The sequence below is a fragment of the Balaenoptera physalus genome (genome assembly GCF_965194825.1).
Source record: "Balaenoptera physalus genome assembly, chromosome: X".
Taxonomy (NCBI): Eukaryota; Metazoa; Chordata; class Mammalia; order Artiodactyla; family Balaenopteridae; genus Balaenoptera; species Balaenoptera physalus.
The window spans coordinates 21480201-21499626 of NC_138903.1; the positions used below are offsets into that span (position 1 = coordinate 21480201).

Here is a 19426-nt window from a genome sequence, read left to right on the forward strand (position 1 = left end):
GAGACTGTCCTCAGTTCTTTTCATTCTTTTTTCTTTATTCTGCTCTGCAATAGTTATTTCCACTATTTTATCTTCCAGGTCACTTATCCGTTCTTCTGCCTCAGTTATTCTGCTATTGATCCCGTCTAGAGTATTTTTAATTTCATTTATTGTGTTTTTCATCATTGCTTGGTTCCTCTTTAGTTCTTCTACATCCTTGTTAAATGTTTCTTGCATTTTGTCTATTCTATTTCCAAGATTTTGGATCATCTTTACTATCATTATTCTGAATTCTTTTTCAGGTAGACTGCCTATTTCCTCTTCATTTGTTAGGTCTGGTGTGTTTTGACCCTGCTCCTTCACCTGCTGTGTGTTTTTTTGTCTTCTCATTTTGCTTACCTTACTGTGTTTGGGGTCTCCTTTTCACAGGCTGCAGGTTCGTAGTTCCCGTTGTTTTTGGTATCTGTCCCCATTGGCTAAGGTTGGTTCAGTGGGTTGTGTAGGCTTCCTGGTGGAGGGGACTAGTGCCTGTGTTCTGGTGGATGAGGTTGGATCTTGTCTTTCTGGTTGGCACGTCCACGTCTGGTGGTGTGTTTTGGGGTGTCTGTGGCCTTATTATGATTTTAGGCAGCCTCTCTGCTAATGGATGGGGCTGTTTTCCTATCTTGCTAGTTGTTTGGCATAGGGTGTCCAGCACTGTAGCTTGCTGGTCGTTGAGTGAAGCTGGGTCTTGATGTTGAGATGGAGATCTCTGAGAGATTTTCGCCGTTTGGTATTATGTGGAGCTGGGAGGTCTCTTGTGGACCAGTGTCCTGAAGTTGGCTCTCCCACCTCAGAGGCACAGCCCTGATGCCTGGCTGGAGCACCAAGAGCCTTTCATCCACACGGCTCAGAATAAAAGGGAGAAAAAAATAGAAAGAAAGAAAGAAAGAGGATAAAATAAAGCTATTATAATAAAAAATAAGAAAAAAATTATTAAAAATAAATGTATTCAGAAAAAAATTTTTTTTAATTTTTAAAAATAGATTTATTAATTTTTTATAGTAAAAAATAAGAAAAAAATTAAAAAAATTTATTAAAATTTTTAAAATAAAAAATATGAAAAAACTTATTAAAATTTTTTTTAATTTCTAAAAATAGAAAATAAGGAAAAAATTATTAAGAAAACATTTATTAGGAAAAAAAATTTTTTTTAAGTTAAAAAAAAAAAAAAAACGTGGACGGACCTAACCCTAGGACTAATGGTGAAAGCAAAGCTATACAGACAAAATCTCACCCAGAAGCATACACCTATACACTCACAAAAAAAGGAAAAGGGGAAAAATTAATATATCCTGCTCCCAAAGTCCACCTCTTGAATTTGGGATGATTCGTTGTCTATTCAGGTATTCAGCAGATGCAGGCACATCAAGTTGTTTGTGGAGCTTTAATCCGCTGCTTCTGAGGCTGCTGGGAGAGATTTCCCTTTCTCTTCTTTGTTCGTACAGCTCCCGGGGTTCAGCTTTGGATTGGGACCCGCCTCTGCGTGTAGGTCGCCTGAGGGCGTCTGTTCCCCGCCCAGACAGAACAGGGTTAAAGGAGCAGCTGCTTCGGGGGCTCTGGCTTAAATCAAGCTCTGGCCGGGGGTGGGGGGAGTGGTACGGAGGAGGCGGGGCGAGCCTGCTGCAGCAGAGGCGGCAGAGGCTGGCGTGACATTGCAGCAGCCTGAGGCGCGCCGTGCCTTTTCCTGGCGAAGTTGTCCCTGGATCACGGGACCCTGGCCGTGGCGGGCTGCACTGGCTCCCGGGAGGGGCGGTGTGGAGAGTGACCTGTGCTCGCACACAGGCTTCCTGGTGGCGGCAGCAGCAGCCTTAGCGTCTCCTGCCCGTCTCTGAGGTCTGCGCTGATAACCGCGGCTCTCGCCTGTCTCTGGGGTCCGCGCTGTTAGCCGCGGCTCGCGCCCGCCTCTGGGGTCCTCCTTGATAGCCGCGGCTCGCGCCCATCTCTGGAGTTCGTTTAGGCGGCGCTCTGAATCCCCTCTCCTTGTGCGCCGCGAAACAAAGCGGCAAGAAAAAGTCTCTTGCCTCTTTGGCAGCTGCAGACTTCTTCCCGGGCTCCCTCCCGGCTAGCACCGAAGCCCGAGCCCCAGCTCCCAGCCCCCGCCCGCCCCGGCGGGTGAGCAGACAAGCCTCTCGGGCTGGTGAGCGCTGCTCGGCGCCAAGCCTCTGTGCGGGAATCTCTCCATTTTTCCCTCTGCGCCCCTGTTGCTGTGGAATCCGCGCTGATAGCCGCGGCTCGCGCCCGTCTCTGGAGCTCATTTAGGCGGCGCTCTGAATCCCCTCTCCTCGCGCACCAGGAAATAAAGAGGCAAGACAAAGTCTCTTGCCTCTTCGGCAGCTGCAGACTTTTTCCCGGACTCCCTCCCTGCTAGCTGTGGCGCACTAGCCCCCTTCAGGCCATGTTCACGCAGCCAACCCCAGTCCTCTCCCTGGGATCCGACCTCCGAAGCCCGAGCCTCAGCTCCCAGCCCCGCCCGCCCCGGCGGGTGAGCAGACAAGCCTCTCGGGCTGGTGAGTGCTGGTCAGCACCGGTCCTCCGTGCGGGAATCTCTCCGCTTTGCCCTCCGCACCCCTGTGGCTGCGCTCTCCTCCGTGGCTCCGAAGCTTCCCCCCTCTGCCACCCGCAGTCTCCGCCGTGAAGGGGCTTCCTAGTGTGTGGAAACCTTTCCTCCTTCACAGCTCCCTCCCACTGGTGCACGTCCCGTCCCTGTTCTTTTGTCTCTGTTATTTCTTTTTTCTTTTGCCCTACCCAAGTACGTGGGGATTTTCTTGCCTTTTGGGAGGTCTGATGTCTTCTGCCAGCGTTCAGTGGGTGTTCTGTAGGAGCAGTTCCACGTGTAGATGCATTTCTACTGTATCTGTGGGAAGGAAGGTGATCTCCGCGTCTTACTCTTCCGCCATCTTGCCCCTCCCTCTCTCTTGTATCTTTATTCTCAAACATTTATTGATAAGCCACGATAAGCTAGGAACTGTGCTAGCTGTTAGAGATAAACAGTGGAAGTCTCTGACTTTAAAAGTTCACAGTCCTGGAGAGAAGATAAACAGAAACAGGTAATTACAGTTTAGTGTGAAAAGATATATAACTGGATGTACAAAGCATTTTGGAAGCACTAAGGGAAAAGATGTTGGGAAATTTTGGGTACACTAGGGTGAGCTAAATGCTGTGAAAGTGTTATAAGCCAAAGTTCTGTGGAAGCTTGGTTGAAGACATAACTGAATTTATTTCATCTCTACTCCTGTGCATTTCCTTCCCTCTTATATTGTTTTGAAGCAAATCCCGCACGTCATTTCATTCATAAGTATTTCAGTATATAGTTCTGAAAGATAACGATTAAAAAAAAATGAAACAGTAATACCATTATCACATCTTTAAAAAATAATGTGGGGTGAACTTAATTTGAAGGGGGAATGAAATGTTCAGTGGGCAGCCGAGGAGGGAGGAATGGCAGAGAGGAGAGCATGTTTATTTGGACGGAGCTGGGAAAGATCTGTGAGTGTTCAGAGACTTCTTCTTTGGGGTGCAAATAATGTCCCTGATGAGGTGAATGGAAGAAATGATGAGACGTGAGTGGCAAAATAGGGAAGGGCACAGTCATAAAGGCTCTTGAATATACTAAGAAACCTGCTCTGCCTTTTTGATGTGGGGAGTTGTTAGAGGGTTGTAAGCAGATTAATAGTAACATGCTTAGACTTACAGTTCAGAAAAGTAACCTTAACGGCGCTGTCGAGAGCAGACAAGGTAAGAGTAAAATCAGAAACCAAAAAGGTACACTATGGGAGGAGGTTGTAGTAGTCCAGCTGAGGAACAGATGTGAAATAAGGTTCTATCAGTGGAGTTTGATGGAAACTGCTTCATGACATACTTAGAAAGTAGGATTTGGATTAAATTTAGGGTTGAGGAAGAGGGAGGGTTTGAAGCTCCCTCTCAGGCTTGTGCAGCTGGGCAGATGGTAAAACCATCACTAGAGGTGGAGCACATTAGACAAGCTGAGGGTCTGTATGCATGGTTGCTGCCTGCCGCTGTCCACTGTACAGCCACAGTGCCAGCGGCACCCCGCGGATGCAGTGTGTGGTGGCCCTGGCCTTCTAGTTTAGGTGTTTTGACCAGTTGATCTGATGTTAGCTCCTAATTAAGCACAACTTTTGTCATAGTGTAGACATCCAATAAAAAGTTGTTCGGGGAATGAATGATAAATAAATCCAAATCTCTATATGTTTAATGCATAAACTCTGAGGATTAGTACAATCTAATGACTTGTTTATTGATTCTAGGGGCTATTAGTACAGGAGACATGGTAAAATATTTGTTTATTCCTTTGTTCTGTGGGCTGATTGTTGCATGTGTATGTATCTTACCATTTTTTTTAATATATGCGCTCTATCAGTTTTCGTCCTTAAACCATTTGATAAAGCACAATAAAATTTTAGAATTTAAAAAATACATATCCACATGGGAATATTTCTGAAATGTGAGAAAAGTCTTATTGAACTAAGACTATTTTAGAGAAGATGTCTAGCTTGTTCTGGTAAAATTCACAAAGGTTTGTGTTAATCCATCTAAAATTATTGTCTTTACTGTAGGCATTCTGAAATTTATTTAGAAATCAACACTAAAATTAGTGAATTAAGCTCTCAGTTTAACGTCCAATCAGGATGTCAGATTTATACTAAGAATAAAGTGCTCAAAGAAGGTAAAGATGTTGTAGTCCTTCCCTCTCCCCACGACAAAAAAGATTGTGTTAAAAAGTCTACATCTTGTAAGTCTTAGAAGCAGTTGGAGCTTCAGATTGGCCTTGTGATTCATATTTACTGTTTATCTGCTTGAGACCTAGATAAAAATTGTCTGATAGCTTGCCCTTGGAACAGATCTCTGATTACTTGGTGGGATAATGGAGTTGGTCAGTGGAGAGAGAGGAGGAGAGAGGAGAGAGGGAGAGAGAGAACATGGCTGTCCTTTGATAGGGATCCTAGAGAAGCAACATGGTGTATGGAAATAGCACCTGTAGCTTAGAGTCAGCCAGGCTTCAACTTGGATGCCATTCCTGCTGCTCAGCAAGTTACTGACTTCACTTTGGCCTTAGTTTCCTTATTTGTGAAAAGGCAGTAATACTACCTGACCTAAAGAGTGGTTGTGAGAATTAGAGGTCATGCGCACCAGAGATCCAGCACAAAGCATGCCTGTCAGTAACTACTGGCCATTGGTGTTATCCACAGAGTCTCTCTGTTGGTGGCATCCATTGGGCTAGCAAGACTAACTCTGGACTGGCTTCATTCAAGACCTTCCTGTTGTCCCATCAGGGGATTTTGGGGGTAAAGGCAGGCAGAGGGTGGGATTGTAATAGTCATTCCTTTTCCCCCTGAATTTGTTAAGAAGTCAGTTCTTGCTTAACTAGTTCTTAATCAAGTAGGGGTCTTAGACCAATTCAGTGCAATTTGGCAAATATTTTTCATTAATTATATCTCTGACACCATGCTGGAGATCACTGTAACTTAGGATAGGCACTTGAATGTCTCTGATGCTTTAATTCCCTGTCTACAGAATGAGGCTAATTTCTTTAAGCCTTTGAACCCCTCTAGGAAAGTTTCAACAATTAAAGGAGATCAGATTATAACCAATTCTTTCAAATCTTTTATAGGCTATATAATAAAATTAAGATGAAATTTTAACCTCAGAAGGAGGGTTCTTGAAGAGGAAGGTAAGAGAGGGAGGTCTAAAAGTGAACTTTTAAGTGTGTTTATCTACTAGAGCACTTGCTGCCTTGGCAGAATGCTTCTTGCATGTTAGTCTTTTAGGTGCTCCGGTTTCACATCTGTAAAATGGAGATAAAACACTTAAGTCCTGGGGTTGTTGTCATTGATTTCATGATAAAATATAGCGAGACTACCCACCACAATGTCTGGGACATAACAGATGATCGTGAGCTTAGGTATCCTTCTAGGAGGAACTACCCATCCACGGTGTCTTCACTATCCAATACCACACGCCCACACCGGAACCCTAAGGATGTCGAATACCAAGTTTTTATTCTATAGTTTTTTTTTTGATTGGATTTTGGTTTAGAGGTTTAAAAAAAATTGAAGTGATTAGGTAGTAAGATGACTGTTGGACTCATCAGAGTAAGTTAGAATAGGCTCTTGGTTCAGAGAACCAAATTCTCTCTTCAGCAGCAGTACTGAGGTACGGTTTTATGAAAAGGCTTGGTTTCCCACCTAGGCATCCTAACATTTATAACCTGGCACTCTTGTTAAACCTTTAGAAAAGATGTGTGTATTCAGGCTGTCCCTTGAAGTAACTTATTTACGAAGTAAAATCATCTTTATTTTTCTTTCAAATTAAGAAAATAATCTGTTTCAAGATCTCTCAGGTAGCTTCCGGTTCTGAAAGGCTGGGGTTTACTGACTGATCCATGTCCTCCTTGTGGGTACTGGTCATATAAAGACTTCAAGCTTAATTAGACTTTGTCGTTGAGACTGATTATGCCCTTATAGCACGGGTTTTCTTTCTTAATTGTTTGTGCCTTCTAAGAAATACACTATCAAGTTTGACTTACTTCTCTGTCCAGTTTTTTTTCTTTGAGTTCTTCTTTTTCCAGTGACTCCCCTCTTGAAGCTTTCTGTCTCTCTGACCCATTCTGGATTAGTTGCTTTTTAGGCTTACTATAATGCAGACATTTTTCTAAAATTTTCCTTTTCTCATTTCCTGAGACTAATCCACTGTTTTCTGGATCCCTATACCACTTTCTTCCTTGATTTACTCCCTTATTTTACTGGACCACATATCGAAATAACTTCCTAAGGAGTCTAGATTTGTATACTAAAAGTATTTTTTCTACCCTTTATAGTTGATTGATAACTTGGTTAGGTACGGAGGTCTAGGTTGAAGTGAATTTTCCCTGAGAATTTGTGATGGCATGTTTCATTGTCATCCAGCATTTGGTTTAGAAGCCTGATGCCATTTTGATTCTCATTGCTTTGTAGATGTTTCTTTTTCTTCTGGAAGTTTTAAAGATCATCTCTTTATCCCTGTTGGTCTGAAATATCATAGGGTTTTGTTTAGTTAGGTTTAGTTAGGTGTGGGTCTTTTTTCTTTTCTTTTCTTTTTTTAATATTTATTTATTTATTTGGCTGCGCCGGGTCTTAGTTGCAGCACACGGGATCTTCGTTGCGGCATGTGGGATCTAGTTCCCAGACCAGGGATCGAACCCAGGCCCCCTGCATTGGGAGCGTGGAGTCTTACCCACTGGACCACCAGGGAAGTCCTGTGGGTCTTTTTTCATGTGTTGTGTTATCATGCATAGTGAGCCCTTTGAAGATTCATGTTCTTCAGCTTTCGGAAATATTATTTTATTTAATATCAATATATTGCAAGATGAATTAAATATATAGTTTCTAAATTGCGCCAACCACATTTCAAGTGCTCAGTAGTCACATGTGGCTAGTGCAGATATATGGAACATTTCCATCATCGCAGAAAGTTCTCTTGGTTAGCACTGACCTGAAGCCTCAGTGAAATTGCAAACATGATCTCTTAAAACTCAGAGAAGAGATACAAAGGTTCAAAAAATGTATTACAAGACAATAGAGGCAGAAAACAAACTGACAGAATTCAGAAAGAAATTGAAAAGTAAAAATATGATCAAATAAAAGCTACCACAGAAACAACTATAAGCATAAATATGCCTCAGTATATAACCAGGGGCAGAGGGACACCTGGCTTTAGAAAATCACAAAAATGAAATGGTTAAAAAAAAAAAAAGATATAAATGATTATGGAGAAGATGGATAGATATGGGAGACAGATAAAGGAGACAAATGCATATAAGTGAAATTCCAGAAGAAGGGAATAACTGATGAATTAGAAAAATATTTATAATGGAAGAAATTTTTCTGAAATAAAGATTGGACTCTTCAAGGAACTTTCCTGAAATAAAGATTGAATCTTTCTTTCAGGAAGTTGACAGAATGATAAAACCACTAAGTCATAATCACAGTGATGTTTAGTGAACTTTGGGGATAAAGTATTATAGGGACATCCACACAGAAATACTCAGTGCTAGAAGACAGTGGAACAGTCTCTACAAAGTTCTGAGAAAATGTAACCTAAGAATACGGTACGCCTGTATTTTGCTATAGTTTTGCTATTGATAATGAGATCGTTGATAAGCCAAATTTTTCTTCAGCTTTAAAGTTTAAAATACCAGATGAGATGTAAAGATGATTATTACATAAGGCTTGAGGAAACTGTGATGCCAATTTTTTTTTTTTATAGAAAAAACTGGGAAGAAAATTTACTAACTAATGATGCAATATCTGGTTAGTGAGACTATTGGTGATTTTTTTTAATACTAAATTTTATACAGTAAACATATATTTCTTCAAAAATCAAAAGATGAAAATAGAGGTCTGAGTTCTAAAGACAGGTACCTCTTCACTCTCTCTCCCACCCCTCTCTTATTTACTGACTGGGCAAATCATGTATCATCTCAGAGCTTTCCTTTCTTTATCTGGAAAAGGTAAGAATCAAATGAAATAAAAGTACATAGAAATGCTAAGGAAATTGAAAAGTACATAGAAATGCTAAGGAAATTGCAAAATGCTATGCAAATGGTAGTTATTATTAGAAGTGGTCTTAATTTCCAGAAATTATGCTCTTCTATTTTGGAGAGGCCTTATTCTGAAGCTTTAGTCCTTCATTACAGCATTGGAAGAAGGCACTTATGCAGAAATCATACGTATGATGACTCAGTTTTATCAAAGCCTTCTTTGTCTGTTTTTAGAAATTCATTTTTAATGGAACTTTAAAATCACAGTGAAATTTTTAGTACTTAACAGGACCACCAAAATGTTTTTTTTTTAAATCACTTCTGTAGTATTTCATATTCAGAATAATTTCATAGGTTGAGTTAGTGGGACACATTCTCAAGGTGAAAATCTGAAGGTGAATTCTACTTTTGTCTAATAATAGAATAGCTTTGCTAGGCTTTGGTAAGTCTGTATATTTCAGATGTGTTTCCCACACATGTATGAAAGCAAACAGAAATGTCTTACTCTAAGTTACAGGTAAATGCATGACATTTTGCAAGCTCCAAAATGGTTGGATTTTGGTCATCAGAGGTTTTATCTTATGAGTACCAACAAACTTAACATATGCAAAAACAGCTAGCCTGACTTTGTTCTTTGTAAACACAGGGACATTTGATTTTCCAGTACATGTTAGAATCAGTTTTGACAAACCTTGCCAAAAGAGGCCAAGCTTCATCAACAATATCAAACTATTCAGAGATGAGTTCTCTGAAGACGTACAGATTTATTCAGGACTCTCCTGCTAGTTTGGTGAGATCTTCAGCCTTCTAATGCCATCTCAGTTTGAAGTTCCAAAGCCACCTTTAAGAAAATAACAGTGGCCCTGTCAGCTGGGTATGTCATAGAAATATTTAGCTTTGAAAAAGGGTAAGTACACATCAGGCCAGAAATAAGGGCATAATGTCGATTCTTTCCCTCTACAAATCATTTTTATAAAGCATAGTCAAGATAACTTGAATTTAGGTAGTTATATGCAGTTCAGGGAACCTCTTTTTGTTCTTAAAAACCACAGAGGATTTAACCATCTGGTCTCTTTGAACCTTCATATCGGTAAGCTTGTCCTGGATCAGCTCATTTTCTCTAGCTTCTCAAGCTCTTAACCCATCTGCCATTCTCTTACAGGTGACCAAGGCCCTTGCCTCCTGTTTCATGTCCACAGTTGAAGCCACCAGCCATGAATTCTTCCAACTTTCTGCATTACAGTCTTCCTTTCCCATCTCTAAACACAACATAAGCTTCATTCTCATCCATGTTTACCTTCCCAGGTCTCAGAAGGATAGCGTATTTCTCCTCCTATTTAAGGAAAATTCCTTCATCTTTATGCCTCGTTTCATCTTCTCCCTGTTCTTCTGAGATCTTGATCCCAAAATTTCACCAAGTTCTCTGGCTTCAGCCTCTCACTTTTTATTGTATTTTCTCTCACAGACTGAGCATGCTCGAGTATTTTTAATCAATTAAACAGAAAAGTCCTTGATCCTGTGATGCATTCTAGTTTCTACCCTTTGTTCTCCATTTTTAAATTGGACTTTTTGAAGAAATTCACACCTTCCATTGAATCCTCAACCCACTCTAATCTGACCCCTATATAGCCTTCACTATACTGCTCTTCAGCAGGAACAGCAGTGACTTCCAGGTTACTGTTGTCAGTGCAGACATTCCCCTTTGACTTGTGTGCATGCTGCATTATTGCCATGGGCCTTACTAGGATTCTTGGAACTTCTAACTCCCTAGCTTCCTTTATGACCTTCCACCAACCTGTCCAGCTTTCCCTTCTCAGGTTCCTTTGTGAACTCTTCTTCTTGTCCCTCCCTTAAACCATGACATTCCCTAGGATATCCTCAGCCCACTCTTTCCTCACACTGCAGGTTCTCACTGTGTGATCTCAAGGCTTAGTTAGCACGGAACCGATGGCTCCCAAATCTGTGGGTCAGCCTTCAGCTTTCAGATTTGAGTATCTAGCAACTGGCTTCACATCTCAGTCATTCCTTGAATCATTGATTCATCAGTATTCTGAGTGTCTACTATCACCAGACTCTGTCTTAAAAGACTGAATAATGAAAATACAGATTCTGCTCTATCAGTGGGAAAGACGGGGGCAACACACCCCTAGTGACAACACAGTGAATCGTATACTCTGCGAGAAACAAGCAAAAGGTTCTGTGATCACAGAGGGATAGGGACAGGCACTGGCTCTTAGAGCTTTTAGGGATGTTACCCTTGGACCTTAAGTTAATTAATTAAACATGCAGAAGAGAGATACTTTCTCTAATTTCCTTCCATTTCTTCCCCCAGTCATTCAGTCACCCATATCAGAAACCCCATGGTTATCCTTGGCTCCTTTTGTCATGTTCAGTTTTCAGTTGGGCACCAGGTTCTGCGATTTCAGTCCTAAGATACGACTCAAGTGTAGCCCTCTTCCCCATCCATACTACCTCTGTCCTAATATTTGAGGCCTTGTCATCTGTCACCTGCATTATTGCAGTAGACTCAAAAGTGATATCTCTGCTTTATGTTTTGATCCCTTTGAATCCACCTTTCTCAAGGCCAGCGTGGTGTAGCAGAAATGGTGATCTGACCTTGTCACTGCTCTGCCTATGAGTCTCCCACCACCTATAGCAGAAGTTCTCAAACTGCTGATCAGAATCCCTGGGGCAGGGTTCCTCTAAATCTGTCTATCAGGCCCCACCCCTGCTAATTCTGATTCTGTAGAACTGCTTGGCGAGGGCCTGTGTTTTTAAGTTCCCTGAGAGATTGTGGCACCTGACCAGACTGAAAAACCTCCTGCCTACCAAGGTCAAGCATGAGCCCCTCTGCCTGGTTGTACAAAGCCCTCCGTGACCCGGCTCTAGCTTAGCAGTCAGCCACATTTCTCACCATGTGCTGCGTGTCTACTTGTTTAGGTAAAAATCATCCAATTTTATGTGAATCAAGTTAGAGATTATATTTGTAAAAAGGGCTTTTGAAAATGGTAACTTTTATTTAAATATCTGCTATTATTATTTGTCATGTATTTCCTGCTTTTTTAGTGGATGATGCTGGCAAAATAGAACACGACGGTTCCTCTGGAATGACCATGGATGCAGAGTCGGAAATCGATCCTTGTAAAGTGGATGGCACTTGCCCTGAAGTCATCAAGGTGTACATTTTTAAAGCTGACCCTGGAGAGGATGACTTAGGTAAGAGGAAACCTTCAGCGTAGTATACCTCCTGATCAAACACTTCAACCTAATTATTTTTTGGTGGTTTAGACTGAGAATATTTGTAATCTTTTCTGAAGATAACATTTTAAGCAAGGGTTCCAATATAGCAGTAGAAAAGTATGTAAAATGTAGTAAGTGAAACAGGTGGAAATGAAGTCTTCACATAAATTCTTGGAGCCTTCATCTTCTCTGATAGGTGGCACTGTAGACATTGTGGAGAGTGAGCCTGAGAATGATCATGGAGTTGAACTACTTGATCAAAATAGCAGTATTCGTGTGCCAAGGGAAAAGATGGTTTATATGACTGTCAACGACTCTCAGCAAGAAGATGAAGATTTAAGTAAGTAGGTGGCCTTTTTGTGGGAGAGAATTTTATGTTCCTGTAGCTCTTTTTTTTTTTTTTCTTTTTTTAAAAAATATGGCCAGTATCTGAAGGAAACAAGTAGGATTATTGTAGAGATTATTATTCTGCTGTATTTCAAGGGAAACATCAATGACTTATTATGTGTGCTTAGAATGTTGCTTTAAAAACAAATTAAGGAACTATATTCAGTATCCTATAATGAACCATAATGGAAAAGAATATGGAAAAATAAGATTATTAAAAAAGCACATTATGGTAAAAGCCAAGAAATGTATGATTCATTCAATAAATATTTATTGAGTGCTTACTACGTGAAAGCTATGTTCTAGGTATATAACATGTGAACCTTCTTTCTACTTGTCTATTAACTGAATTCAAGTGAAAATATCTTTTCCTGTGATCTCTGTAAACCTAGTCACACAAGTTTCTATAATTTTCTACTCAGATGTTGCAGAAATTGCAGACGAAGTTTATATGGAAGTGATTGTAGGAGAGGAGGATGCTGCTGCCGCAGCGGCAGCCGCTGCCGCGCATGAACAGCAAATCGATGACAATGAAATCAAAACTTTCATGCCAATAGCATGGGCAGCAGCTTACGGTAAGTCGCGTTGCAGCTCTTGGGATTGAATTGGTTCTTGAACATGAATTCATGATTGAAAACGGTTTCTGTGGTCTTAGGTTTCAGAAATCTGAAATACCAGTACCCTGTAAGGGTTATTTGATTTGCATAAGAGTAGAGGAAGATTATAAAGTCTACTTTTTGTCTTTATTTTTAACAGGAATTTCCTTCATGTGTATATTACGTAGAAGGAAGTACTGCAAGAAGTACACAGGCTTTCAAGCTGAAACTTTTCATCTTGATTATATGTGGCCCATGACTTTACAATTTTGGGAGACAACAAGGGAGTCCATGGCCATGGGGCAAAATGCTGACATGTGTTTTTTAGATTTGGAAGCTAGGCATTTCCTATGGTCTTGCTATATAATAAATGTGGTCATAAAACCCATTACCTAGAATGGGGAATTTCTGTCATTCATGAGTATCATGGCTAACTTTCGTTGTTATAGTTAATAAAGAGTCCCTAATTCTTTATAATTTATAATACTGTATAATTTTGTTTTTTAATGCGCATTGTTAGGTAATAATTCTGATGGAATTGAAAACCGGAATGGCACTGCAAGTGCCCTCTTGCACATAGATGAGTCTGCTGGGCTTGGCAGACTGGCTAAACAAAAACCAAAGAAAAGGAGAAGACCTGATTCCAGGCAGTACCAAACAGGTGAGGGCACATGAGTTCCACAGCGCAGCGTGCTTTGCGAGCTCTCAGATGAAACTCTAGTATGTATCCCCAAAGGTGTTGTGATGACATTTTAGCTGCTAGACCACATAGCGCTTTTGTGTTTTGAATTTGAAAATATAATTTTAAGAATTCAGTGATATTCATGAATGATTTCCTTGGATTAAAAAAAGAAAGAAAGGGGGAGCGGATAAAACATGGATGAAAAAATTCAAAACTCGGGTGATTTTTATGTGGATATGAAAAGAAATCCCTCAAATATGTTGGAAGCATTAACTTTTTTTAAAGACCAAATATATTTAAAGAATCTGATTATGTCAGCATAAAGCAGGAATACTTTACAGAGCAGCAAGGCAAGTACTTCAGTTCTTGTGACATATTCTTGTCTATTCTTGTATGCTGATTTGCATATTAAAATTCTGTAGACATATTTAAGCTTTACTGTAAATTGACATAAGTTATGTTGTTAGAATAACCAAAGCAGAAACTGTGATTATGAAACTTTGTTTTTATCAATAATTTCCCACCAATTTCTCAATTGATACAGCTGCAGTCACTAGTTGGTAGAAGTTACATATTTATTCATTTATTTTTTTTTTAAACTGGAGGGAGTGAGGTTGGTACAGTCATACTGAATGGAGTTTCCAGACCAGGTTCTCTTTTTGATGAGGCTGCTGTATCTCTTATGTTGAAAAATTGTAAAAGGAATGATGCTAAGTAGCAAATAGCCTAACATGGGAGTACTTGCCCAATAATGTTCAGAACACATGCTTTAAATTCTTGAAGAAACCAAAACAGAACTTGGTTTGATCACTCATGCTCCTTTCTTTTCCTTTCTTAGCAATAATTATTGGCCCTGATGGACATCCCTTGACTGTCTATCCTTGCATGATTTGTGGGAAAAAGTTTAAGTCGAGAGGTTTTTTGAAAAGGCACATGAAAAACCATCCTGAACACCTTACCAAGAAGAAGTACCGCTGTACTGACTGTGATTACACTACCAACAAGAAGATAAGTTTACACAACCACCTGGAGAGCCACAAGCTGACCAGCAAGGCAGAGAAGGCCATTGAATGCGACGAATGTGGGAAGCATTTCTCTCACGCTGGGGCTTTGTTTACTCACAAAATGGTGCATAAGGAAAAAGGAGCCAACAAAATGCACAAGTGTAAATTCTGTGAATATGAGACAGCTGAACAAGGGTTGTTGAATCGCCACCTTTTGGCGGTCCACAGCAAGAACTTTCCTCATATATGTGTGGAGTGCGGTAAAGGTTTTCGTCACCCATCAGAGCTCAAAAAGCACATGCGAATCCATACTGGGGAGAAGCCGTACCAATGCCAGTACTGCGAATATAGGTCTGCAGACTCTTCTAACTTGAAAACGCATGTAAAAACTAAGCATAGTAAAGAGATGCCATTCAAGTGTGACATTTGTCTTCTGACTTTCTCAGATACCAAAGAGGTGCAGCAACATGCTCTTATCCACCAAGAAAGCAAAACACACCAGTGTTTGCATTGCGACCACAAGAGTTCGAACTCAAGCGATTTGAAACGACACATAATTTCAGTTCACACAAAGGACTACCCCCATAAGTGTGATATGTGTGATAAAGGCTTTCACAGGCCTTCAGAACTCAAGAAACATGTGGCTGCCCACAAGGGTAAAAAAATGCACCAGTGTAGACATTGTGACTTTAAGATTGCAGATCCGTTCGTTCTAAGTCGCCATATTCTCTCAGTTCACACAAAAGATCTTCCGTTTAGGTGTAAGAGATGTAGAAAGGGATTTAGGCAACAGAATGAGCTTAAAAAGCATATGAAGACACACAGTGGTAGGAAAGTATATCAGTGTGAGTACTGTGAGTATAGCACTACAGATGCCTCAGGCTTTAAACGGCACGTTATCTCCATTCATACGAAAGACTATCCCCACCGTTGTGAGTACTGCAAGAAAGGGTTCCGAAGACCTTCAGAAAAGAACCAGCACATAATGCGACATCATAAAGAAGTTGGCCTGCCCTAACAATACTTCTACAGACTTTTGTAGAGATGTTGGCCTTGAAGCAGAAAATTCATTTTAAAGCCACAGTCTCGTTCACATACAATACTGTATATTGATTTATGCTGTGTACAAATAGAATTATTGCTTCTAGTTGACTTTTTCTTTTTTTTACCATTTGTTCAATAGTGTGTTCTGAATTCTATTCAGTTTGTTTAATAAATGGGGAAAAGCAGCAACAAGCAAGTTGCAGCAACAAGCAAGTTGCAGCAACAAGCTTTTAATAAAGTAATCCCTGATTCTATACTGAGTTTTTCTATCTTAGAAGTTTTATATTTATTTAAATATTTACCTTGCTTACCTTGATGGTACTCTTCTAAGACCATTTAACTTAAAGTTAAGGTAATTTTAGATTGGTAACTCTGAAAGTAATGTTGACTTATTTTTTTTTTTCCCATAAATTTCTCACAATCAAATTGTCAGAGACATCTACTAATATAAATGGGAGATTTTATGGTCAGGTCTAATTATCCTAACATGGGAGTCATTTACTCATCTTGTTTTAATATTTTCAGACCACATGACAATGAAAGTTTCCATTTGAGCTTTTGTGTCCCTGGCATCGCTGAGTAAAGAGCAGTGGCTGGGTTTGTGTTTACCTTTCGTTTTGTTCAGCAGACAGAATATACTTTTGGGGGTGCTTTCTTTGGAGTATTTACGTCTTTTGTCAGCATAGCAAACTTTTAGAAAACTTTATTGAAGAATTTTGCTTGATCCTGTTGTATTTTGTCTGTGCTACTTTGTGTTGGAATGGTTGTGTGCTACAGATGAGACTTACTGAGGACTGCATTTGGAATCTCCTAGAGGTAATTAATTCGTGGCTCGTAGGATCTTTTGCAACTTTATATATGTAAATGTACCCTGAATTATGTATATGCACATATATATAACATGTATCTGTGTGTATTGCTTATTTTACATATTTATACACACAACCCCAAGTAGTAGTTGTTGAAAATCTATAATGAAAAGTATTAAATTTACAATAACATGAAAGACGCAGGGATGCATGAGAGAGCATTTTGTAAATCATGCTCTTTGGAGAGACTACTCAGGTGAAGAATTAGAAGGAAAATAAGGACTAGTATTTTTAAAGAGTAAAGGTATTTTCTTTTAAATATCTTTGGTAACTGAAAAATAGAAGTTAAGATGTTTCTAGATAGAATGTTTTCATATAACTTCAGCTCCATGCCTTTATATTTTTCAGAAAAGCTAATGAGAATCCAGACATAACTCCCTCAGTTCTCTCTGAGAAGCTCATGAAGGGATTCTGTGTCCCCAAGTGAGAGGACTAAGGAAGCAGTTGCTCCATGTACCACAGAATGGGTGCTAATTACGACTTACACTGGGCAAGTTCAGCCTGCTCTGTTACTTTTTCATTACAGCTGGCAACCTTTCAAAAACTTAACACTCAAGCTGGCTTTGATTAGAAGATAAAGGTGTGTTTTAAGTGCATGAGGAAAATCTGAGGCCTTATTTGGAACATCACCAAGTCTTTCACAGTTTCGTTTTTCTTTGAAAGTTAACACTTTTTAACAGAGTTCTGAATCAGAGTCATAAATTCATAAAGTGAACTTGGTTAGTTAGAATTTGGTTATGTTAAGATGAATCTTGGAGAACTGAGAACAGGTTTTGGGATCCCTTAAATTGGCTGTCGGCACATGAGTATCTGGTACAACATGGGAGATTTTGGAGTTTTCTCCCCACTTGTTAGCTGCCTTGCCAGTTCTTTATGGTGTTCCATCCCCTTTGTGCTATTAGGTTTTTAGCTTTCACCTTTCTCTTTGCCGTTGATATTTGTATGCAAGAGTTATATTTATAGGGTTAGAAATCTAATATTTGGTGTTTGGCAAGCCTCTGAAGTGCTAGGTTGATTTAGTCCAGTTCTAAATCAAGTGCTTTAGGCTGGTATAACTCCATCCTGAATGCCAGTCAAAGCCAAGGCATAGGAATGCCTGTGCCCTCTTGGCCCCCGTAACGTGCTTTTTTTTTAAAAGTAACTTAACCATCGTGTGATTCATTGCCCTGCAGTACTATTGAAAGCTCTGTCTGTTTTTTTGTGAGAACCTTTAAAATCTCCCGTAATTTTTATTTTTCCCAGAAATAATATAAAAGAAAACACTTGAATGTGGAAATTTGTTGACTTCTAAACATCCATAAAAATTAATATAAAACATATAAGTAATTGGTCATGTATTTTTTTTAAATAAACTGAAAGATAAAGAACACAACAATTTACACACTTTATATTTCTCTTACATGGATGGTCTGGAATCATACACAGTTCTGTTCTTTTTAAAGCACAATATTGAAACCTTTAAAAGGTATTTAAGGGTTTGGTCAAGTGAATATGGTAAAATGTATTTGTCTGTATAAAGAGAAAAAAAATTGTAGTCACTGTTATGTACTGACATTAGTTACAACCTAGTTTTAATTCTTAAAACAATTTTGATTAGCAAAGCTAAAAAAAAATGGTTGTTTCAGTTAAATGTTTTAAAGAGGTACAGATTTTTACAAGGACATAATATAAGTTATTGTTCTGTAGAAATATCCTTAAATATTGTATGTCCCTCCCTCTGTACACTTTGTAAAAAAGGTAAAATACATAAAAAGAAAATCATATAGGGATGTGTGACATTATTGTAATTGTGTACTTGAGAATAACGTGCAAAAATAAAAATCAGAATATTTTCCTGTTAATGTTTAGTCTATTTGATACCAGTACTAAGTTAATGCTTTTTCTTAAGAAAAAAAAATGTACAGTTTTTGTAAACCTAATAAACATCAAAAGCAGTGGATTATTTTCATTTCCCCATTTCTTAATTCCTTATATGCAGCAGTGGAATGCGAAATGCTTGATCGCTTTGAATTTTGTGACTTGGATTTAAATACTAATAATATTTCAGTTCTGCGAATTTGCAAGTAACATTTCAGAGAAGTTAAGAGGTGATTGGTGAGTCCTTTGATGAGCATGTCCTTGAAATTCATTTTTTCTTTTATCTTCATAAAGGATTTGTTTTATTAGCATCTCTAATTCCCCTGAGATAAATTTTCCCATGCATAAAGTGGTTTTTGAGAGCACTTATTTCAGCATCAGTCCACAGCCCAGCCCCACAGCAGAAGCCGTGCCCTAGAGTTACCCCTTTGTGCCCAGTTTGGAGGGCTTTAGTAGACGCTAACATACTAGAGAATGATCATTGTTATAATAAAAATCGGAAGTTAGGTAAAAGTTATCAGGACTCAGAAGAAAATAAGGAAATAGATTTGAGTCATCTTTGATTTTTAAAGATGAGATCCTGCAGTTATTTAACTGTTGGAACAAGTGTTTCCCTAATAGTTGAAACACTAAATAATCAAAATTTGAGGTAAACGATCAAGAAAACATGGTGAATGTCACTGTCCAGAGGCATAAAAAAGGCAAAACCACACCATGCTGAAAAACTTAACTGTAGTAGAACACCTGACAGATGAACATCTTGCTGGTCTGTGATGCCAACCAGTCAGATAGTGTACTGCTCAGTACTCTGGGAATCTCGGTGTTAACAATTTCCTTTATTTCTCACAAATTCTAGGATTCATGGAAGGAAAAGCTTGACCAGTTGAAATCTTGAAAGGGTGATAGTTCAGGGCAGTGGTTTTCAAAGCCTGGCAGCAGCGGCAACATTATAATCACCTGGACTTTGTTAAAGATGCAAATTCTCAGCCCCACCTCAGACTCACTGAATCAGAAACAGGGTGTGGGACCCAGTGATCTGTGTCTTTACACCTCCTCCAAGTGACTGATGCATGCTCAAGTTTGGGAAGCACTGTTTTAGAGCACTTGAGGAACTTAAAAGATTACTGGTGCATTCATTTTGTGTAGTAGACAAGACACACACACACCCCCAAACCCCAGAAGGAAGC

The 19426-nt window shown here is 39.5% G+C and overlaps 1 protein-coding gene across 9 annotated transcripts in view; it reads left to right on the plus strand.

Annotated features, from left to right (window-relative positions):
- The window catches only part of ZFX (zinc finger protein X-linked), a 79290-nt gene extending 60969 nt beyond the window's left edge, over positions 1-18321 (plus strand). For 6 of the 9 annotated variants that reach the window (XM_082447037.1, XM_082447036.1, XM_082447038.1 and 3 more), the window contains 5 exons: positions 11627-11776; positions 11997-12140; positions 12610-12762; positions 13304-13444; positions 14304-18321. In XM_082447037.1, coding sequence (XP_082303163.1) covers positions 11627-11776; positions 11997-12140; positions 12610-12762; positions 13304-13444; positions 14304-15487 — 1772 coding nt within the window. In that variant the 3' untranslated portion in view covers positions 15488-18321. The other 3 variants (XM_082447043.1, XM_082447044.1, XM_082447042.1) reach the window with 3 other exon arrangements.
- Positions 18322-19426: the final 1105 nt, after the last annotated feature.